This window comes from Folsomia candida, unplaced genomic scaffold (genome assembly GCF_002217175.1).
Source record: "Folsomia candida strain VU population unplaced genomic scaffold, ASM221717v1 Fcan01_Sc003, whole genome shotgun sequence".
Classification (NCBI taxonomy): domain Eukaryota; kingdom Metazoa; phylum Arthropoda; class Collembola; order Entomobryomorpha; family Isotomidae; genus Folsomia; species Folsomia candida.
In genome coordinates, this window is record NW_019091195.1 from 6,444,514 (window position 1) to 6,451,021 (window position 6,508).

The following is a 6,508-nucleotide window of genomic DNA, read 5'->3' on the forward strand; positions in this document are numbered from 1 at the left end:
GACCTGGGCATATAATGAGATACATGCATTATTACAGGGCCCTAATCCTGCAGGGAAGCTGAACAGTAGTGCCCCCATGAAACACATCTATATATATTAGCGTAGATCCTGAGTCCCCTTCATCTACGTGAGATTCACTTATATATCTCCGTATTCTTGCATGTTATTAAACTCCTCCCCCTTTCCATAATGCCACTGCTACGGCTGAGACTGAGACTGGTCAATGAAATACTAATATCAAAGCAAGCCAAGCTTCTTCAGTCATCAATGGAGACTGGTGGTTTCGAGGGGTGTACACAGCATACAGAGATCTGTATTTTTTGTTGTTTGTGGTGGTGGTTGTTCTTGCGCAATAGGAACGACTCGAATCTCTAAGCAAAAGAAATCGTTAGAGATAGATCCGCCATATTCATCTCTTGATTAGAAAGTTGAAAAAATGAAACTTTGAACAAATTAATTTCGTGGCAATTAACTTTGACCTGCCCAATTCCTTTCAGAAATACTACAACGAACAGTGCAAATTATTTATTATTGAAAGTGGTAAATGAATAAAGTTTTCAAATTGAAAATTTCAATTAATAGTGAATAGTAAATTGTCCTAGAATTTTATCATTGTATATTGTATGCTACCTAAACAGAAATACTACTTTTGTATTTATAAAGGGATTACTTCATAATGGCAGAGTGTATGGACGCCGAGGAAAGTAGTCAGTCTCCACGCGAGGAGGTGGGTGTAATTATAAAAAATATATATTTGTATTATAAATTATAATTAAAATATTACTTCATCATTTCTTACATTAAAAGGAAATATGCTATTTTTAATGACATGTTTAATTAGCTCTTTATCTAATTATATTCAATATCAATATTCAACTCAACTCAATTTAGTCAGTGGATTGGACATCATGGGCGACGGTGGAAATTCAACTCGATATTGAGGATGTATGCTTCGCGTTGAACGAGGAAATGGCTCCTGCACTGCCTGCACAACCTATTTGTGTCGAACCCCAGCTACAAAATAGAAAGAAAGAAAGAAAGCAGAGATTGGAAGTAAGGAAGACAATAGAATGTGACATGGAATCACAATCAAAGAAGGTTCCACTCTACCTAAGAGACCCAAATGCTCCTAACATAAGTGAGCAAGAAAAAAATCGAATTTTGAAGGCCATCAAATCGAAGAACCATCATCAAACAATTATTGACGAAAGAAATGCTTATCGGAAAAAAGTTAAAGAACTTACCACCCTATTGGAAAACTCGAAATCTGAGGCTCAAGATGCGAAGAAAGACAACGAGAGGCTACGTGCTATAATAGTAAAACTTGTGAAGTAAGGGCATATGACTGAAGTTTTTTTATATTGGATTAAACAAGGTAATGCAGATAATAATTTAAAGTTCTAGTGGCTCCACCCAACCACTTTAAGAAGGTGATCCGAAGAGCAAGGGAAAGGATTTTACTGTCGCAGAACTGCTTGGCGGCACTCGTGCCGCCAAGCCCCTTACTTGCATCCCTTGCCCTTACCTGCATCCACATTCTCCCTGCTTTTATTTGCAAATAAGTATAGTGCATGTACTTTTTGTCTTAGCTTATCTAGGACATACTTAGTCCCTATTTTTGTAGTCCATCATCCATGATTTTCATATTTTTTGCCTAGGGATTGTGTAAATATTGCTCGTCGGACGCTGCGTCGCTGCTTGGATCTTAATTTGGTAGAACATGAAGTGAATCATATGTACTATGTTTAATATGAACCGAATAACCGGCGATGTTCTCCCCGGTTATTCGATCTTTCCATATTGTATAACCCCACCCCCAACCTACAAGGTTAGTGTTCCAATATGCAATATGTGGCCACTGCATCCTTCTTACACAAACTGTTTGGAGACATTGTAAATATGTAATGGAAAAAAGTGACGAATAATGAGTCATTATTAACGATGACGATGCCACTTTTCTTGGGTGGGGGGTTTAGTGATGACCCTCGCTAAAAATAAAGTAACAGACAAAAAAATGACTGGCTCGGGCTACATCGTAAGGGAACGTTCTTACTTAATTAATGCTTATACAGTATAAGCATTAATTAAGTATAAGCTATACTTAATGTAAATTTGGCGAGTTTTTTTTTACCCCTCCCTCCCCATGCAACGTGTTTGTTAACCCCCTTTTAACATGTGGCGGACGTTGACCTGCAACGTAACGACCCCTCCCTCCCACTCCACTGTGTTACTTATTTTACTGTTTTACTGTTCACTGTTTTATTTTCACCAACTTCGCCTTTTTAACAATAAACTTTGCATATTTTTTAACAGGACACGCACGTTTTAATTGTTTGTTAATCTTTGCTTTTAATAAAATGTGCAGTTGAGAAGATTTTTTTCTAAGAATCTTCGAAGTGTAGTAGTACAACTAACTATTTAGTATAAACATAGAATCAATCGTTCATGTAAAATTTGCCTTTAGATTTAGGAATAAATTATTAAATTGTACAATTTTAACCAAGTCCAAAATTTCATCATTAATTATCACCTAAAAAAGGCATTCATTATGCATTTTTGGTCTCTTTTGAGAATTTAAAGATTACAGCATAATTAGCAAATGTCACACAAAATATAATTGTGTTACACAATACCACTACTCAAAATCAGAATCAGATCATGGGCTGCTTGTGTATTTCACGAAATCACAAAATGCATGCTCTGCCGTCCAGAAAAAGACAGAATTCTCATTCACCACCACCACCGCACACACTACTATTTAATATTTATAATACAAATTTTGTATTACTATTTTACACACAAGAAAGATTGTACCAGATCTGTTTCTACCTCATCTTGGTTTCTTCATTTCTTGCTAGTTTTGTGAACTTTTGTCACAAAAGTTTTGTGTACTTCCTTTCAGCCAGATGATTACATATGATATTTCGGTTTGTTTTGCACCGTGCAAATTGTACGCAGATGAAATAATTGCGTAGCATAATCGAATCGTACCAAATAAACCACGGTGTACCACATACCGATTATCGATTTATTTTAAAGTCTGGTGCAAAGTGCAAGCTTGTGTAGTGTAAATTTTATGGGCGTTATTGGTCAAGTGTTGCAGGAAAGTATACAACTTTGGAAAGAATGGTGAGTGACTGAGGTATCAATTTTCATGGATTTTCAAATTGCAAATTGCAATTGAACATCGGTTGGGCTATGATTTCCTATTTTTTAGTCGGATTGTCCAACCGACGATGAAGCAGCGCTAGTTCAGAATGAAGTTATCGACCAGACACCCAATGAGGAGACGAGTTCCTTCACAAACTTCAGCATGTCAGAAGGTGACCAAGCCTTCGTCGACGGCAACAGCATTGTTGGGGGGACGGAATATAAACCACGAATTGTACTCATGGGTTTGAGAAGGTATTATTGATATCTTAATGGTTCACTGATAAACCTAGATAAAGTCCTATATAAATACGTTTTGGTTTGTTTATAGGAGTGGAAAGAGCTCAATACAAAAGGTAGTTTTTCACAAAATGGCCCCCAATGAGACCCTGTTTTTGGAATCGACAAATAAAGTTGTAAAAGAGGATATTTGCAACTCATCGTTCGTACAATTTCACAGTAAGATGATACCAACTGATAAACAGTATTTAGTTATTCGGATTAAATTATGACTAATCTAAGCATATAATGTCTGTCTTCGCTTTCTTCTTTAACGTGTTTCCAATATCTCCTTTGTTTTAGTTTGGGATTTTCCAGGACAAATTGATTTCTTTGATCCCACCTTTGACTCTGATAACATATTTGTAAGCACTGCGATAATATGTTAGTAAAACGAAATAAGTACCACAAAATAAGTAAACCTACAATTATTAAACTTGCAGGGAGGTTGCGATGCCTTAATTTTTGTGATTGATGCACAAGTATGCCGAAGATCTTTCTTAGGTAATATTTTTTTAAATAATTTTAGAAACTATATTTTCTTCTTGCAGGATGATTATATGGAAGCTTTGGAGAGACTTCATACCACTGTAACCAGAGCGTACAAGATAAACCCTTCAATTAATTTTGAAGTTTTCATTCATAAGGTACTTCACCGTCATTTTGGACAAAAGATGCTTTACATTTGACACTAAAATTTATCTAATTGGCTGATTTGCTTTTTTACGAAGGTGGATGGACTATCTGAGGACTATAAAATGGACACACAAAGAGAAATTCATCAACGTGCCACAGATGATTTAATGGATTCAGGTTTAATATCAACTTTATACCATTATTATGCTTAATATTTTATTAAAATGGTTTTTATGATGCAAGAATGTACACGTTATTTTATTTTCCTGAACAGCGTTCGAGCAGGTCCATCTTAGCTTTCACCTAACTTCAATCTATGATCACTCTATTTTTGAAGCATTTTCTAAAGTGGTACAGAAGCTCATTCCACAACTACCAACTCTCGAGAACTTGTTAAACATATTTATATCGAATTGCTCTATTGAGAAAGCTTTTCTGTTTGATGTAGTCAGTAAGTAGTTCTTACTTTAATATTAAAAGAAACAATGATACTAATGATTGCAATTGAAGACACTTACATATGCTCATTTTCCAGGCAAGATTTATATAGCGACCGACTCATCCCCTGTTGATATGCAAAGTTATGAACTATGTTGCGACATGATTGATGTGGTTATTGACGTGTCCTTCATTTATGGCCTTACCTCAGCAGACGATTTAGCCCCAGCATTTGATCGTCACAGCCAAGCATCCATCCGCTTAAATAATGGAACATTTCTGCACTTGCGAGAAGTAAATAGATTTCTCGCCCTAGTTTGCATCTTACGAGACGAGGCAATGGAGAAACAAGGTAAATATGTCAGTATTTTTAAACGAACAGTCCTTTAATATTTTCTAATGTTTTTTAAAAATCATTGTCTAGGGATGATTGATTACAACTTTGCCATGTTCCGAAATGGCATTCAAAAAGTCTTTGAAGTTCGTAAAAATCAGCGTGCATTGCCAGGCCATGGGTCCGTTATTTAAATAGTCATAAATAATCATGATGACTGATGACGCTACTATATATATAATATAAAATGTGCTACCTATCGGATATCAATTGAGAATAAAGTTTTATATAAAACGTCAATTTAATGTGACCAGTATATATCATTTGTATTTACTTAACAGCTCCATTATCTGAATTATAATTATAAAAACTCTAAATACTTAAATTTTATCACTTGAAACCTATTATTCGGCTAGTCTTCGTCCACTATTGGTGTAGGTTTTTGTTTTGGTTGAGATTTGGAAGACTCGGCTTCCAATTTGTCTAGCATTTTTTGTTGCTTTTCTAATTTTTTGGCTTCCTTCATAGCCTTTCTTTGTTCCTTTTCTTTTTTGGCCAACATCTCTTGGAATCGTTCATCCCTTGAATCCACTGTAAACCCGAAGTGGCGACGGACCTCTTCCATGAGCTTTTCTTTTCGGTCCTAAACATATAAAACACGGCTCTCTTATTTTAAGGATTCTCTTGATTATTGATTGCCGAAGAAAATGATGAATTACATATAAAATACGAATCGAACCTTTGCGTCCTTTTGCTCTTTGTCTTTGGCCTGCTGCTTTGCAAATAGGTCGGCTTTATATTTATCTACTAGTTTCATCTTTTCATCAACCTCCCTCTCTCTGAAAATAAAAAAAGATATTATGACAGATTACACATTACACAAACCCCCAGTCAAAATATTTATTTACTGATAATAACGTCGAATCTCACCTCTGTTCAAAAGCTTCCTCTTCTGCAGCCTTCATTTTCCGTGTTTTTGTAATCATTTCTTGGATTGTGAATGGATTGCAGATATTTTCATACTCGATTTTCTTTTTTAACTGCTTTCGCGTAGGCCATAAAATTCTTGGGTCAACTTCACTTGCTTCTCCATACTTTCCAAATATTCTTCTCTTGTATTCTACGGTGTGATGGGTCCAAAATACAGGTTCTGGATGTGGAACTTGTCCATTCACTAATCTTTGATGATAAGCTCGTAATCGTGACTTGTTACGTTTTTGGTTAATTTCCTCTTCGGAAAGAGGAGGAGTAATTGTTTCTTCTAGGGAAAATATCTGCTCATCTGTATCCCCTGACTCCTCCTTTGCAACGACATCGGTGGGGGTTTTTTTCCTAAAGTAATCCAACACGGACCCTTTGGGTGTGCAGACATGGATGGATCGTGTTTGCGGAAATGGTATAATTATGGAAGAAAAAGTCCCCTTGAGTAGTCGGCAGGACATAATAAATCCCCAACAGCTTAACCTGTAATTATAGATGGAAATACAATAACTAATCTTCAATAAATTAAATTCTACTTTAAATCCCAAACTCTCAAATTTTCCATACTTTCTTTACTTTTATTTCTTTTCCTTCCCTTTCTTTCACTCCTCGACTCGACCGAGCTTTCTCACACATGCAACATGCAACCGGCTTCTCACGAGTCACATTTCCCGAAATATCATGCGGGAT

The 6,508-nt window shown here is 35.9% G+C and overlaps 3 protein-coding genes across 6 annotated transcripts; 2 read left to right on the top strand and 1 right to left on the bottom strand.

Moving 5' to 3' along the window:
• Positions 1–308: 308 nt before the first annotated feature.
• On the top strand, positions 309–2,499 carry LOC110847461. 2 transcript variants are annotated; one of them, XM_022094409.2, is made up of 4 exons: positions 311–540; positions 664–727; positions 892–1,331; positions 1,399–2,499. In XM_022094409.2, the coding sequence occupies exons 2-4, from the start codon at positions 677–679 to the stop codon at positions 1,424–1,426; spliced, it is 519 nt and encodes a 172-aa protein (XP_021950101.1). In that variant the 5' UTR covers positions 311–540; positions 664–676; the 3' UTR covers positions 1,427–2,499. The 2 variants fall into 2 exon arrangements, with proteins under 2 accessions (XP_021950102.1, XP_021950101.1); XM_022094410.2 differs by having other exon boundaries at positions 309–727.
• A 217-nt stretch (positions 2,500–2,716) lies between these two features.
• Positions 2,717–5,137, top strand: LOC110846147 (ras-related GTP-binding protein C). 2 transcript variants are annotated; one of them, XM_022092784.2, is made up of 10 exons: positions 2,717–3,129; positions 3,218–3,405; positions 3,482–3,609; positions 3,733–3,794; positions 3,873–3,911; positions 3,981–4,076; positions 4,161–4,242; positions 4,340–4,516; positions 4,601–4,855; positions 4,928–5,137. In XM_022092784.2, exons 1-10 carry the CDS (start codon positions 3,127–3,129, stop codon positions 5,029–5,031), a joined length of 1,134 nt encoding a protein of 377 aa, XP_021948476.1. In that variant the 5' UTR covers positions 2,717–3,126; the 3' UTR covers positions 5,032–5,137. The 2 variants fall into 2 exon arrangements, with proteins under 2 accessions (XP_021948476.1, XP_035705342.1); XM_035849449.1 differs by having other exon boundaries at positions 2,718–3,142.
• On the bottom strand, positions 5,120–6,503 carry LOC110846148 (growth arrest and DNA damage-inducible proteins-interacting protein 1). 2 transcript variants are annotated; one of them, XM_022092787.2, is made up of 4 exons: positions 6,386–6,503; positions 5,768–6,301; positions 5,577–5,676; positions 5,120–5,480 (listed from the first exon to the last, which is right to left on the bottom strand). In XM_022092787.2, exons 2-4 carry the CDS (start codon positions 6,277–6,279, stop codon positions 5,250–5,252), a joined length of 843 nt encoding a protein of 280 aa, XP_021948479.1. In that variant the 5' UTR covers positions 6,280–6,301; positions 6,386–6,503; the 3' UTR covers positions 5,120–5,249. The 2 variants fall into 2 exon arrangements, with proteins under 2 accessions (XP_021948479.1, XP_021948480.1); XM_022092788.2 differs by having other exon boundaries at positions 6,395–6,485.
• Positions 6,504–6,508: the final 5 nt, after the last annotated feature.

Excerpts from the sequence above, each read along its gene's own strand:
- LOC110847461 (XM_022094410.2), top strand. The coding sequence starts at position 677 with ATGGCAGAGTGTATGGACGCCGAGGAAAGTAGTCAGTCTCCACGCGAG. Across the intron at positions 728-891 it reads GTCAGTCTCCACGCGAGGAG|TCAGTGGATTGGACATCATG; the intron begins GTGGGTGTAATT and ends AACTCAATTTAG. Across the intron at positions 1,332-1,398 it reads ATAATAGTAAAACTTGTGAA|TTCTAGTGGCTCCACCCAAC; the intron begins GTAAGGGCATAT and ends AATAATTTAAAG.
- LOC110846147 (XM_022092784.2), top strand. Across the intron at positions 3,610-3,732 it reads ATCGTTCGTACAATTTCACA|TTTGGGATTTTCCAGGACAA; the intron begins GTAAGATGATAC and ends CCTTTGTTTTAG. Across the intron at positions 4,517-4,600 it reads TTTTCTGTTTGATGTAGTCA|GCAAGATTTATATAGCGACC; the intron begins GTAAGTAGTTCT and ends CTCATTTTCCAG.
- LOC110846148 (XM_022092787.2), bottom strand. The coding sequence starts at position 6,279 with ATGTCCTGCCGACTACTCAAGGGGACTTTTTCTTCCATAATTATACCA. Across the intron at positions 5,677-5,767 it reads GAGGAAGCTTTTGAACAGAG|AGAGAGGGAGGTTGATGAAA; the intron begins GTGAGATTCGAC and ends TTTTATTTTCAG. Across the intron at positions 5,481-5,576 it reads AAGAGCAAAAGGACGCAAAG|GACCGAAAAGAAAAGCTCAT; the intron begins GTTCGATTCGTA and ends TTATATGTTTAG.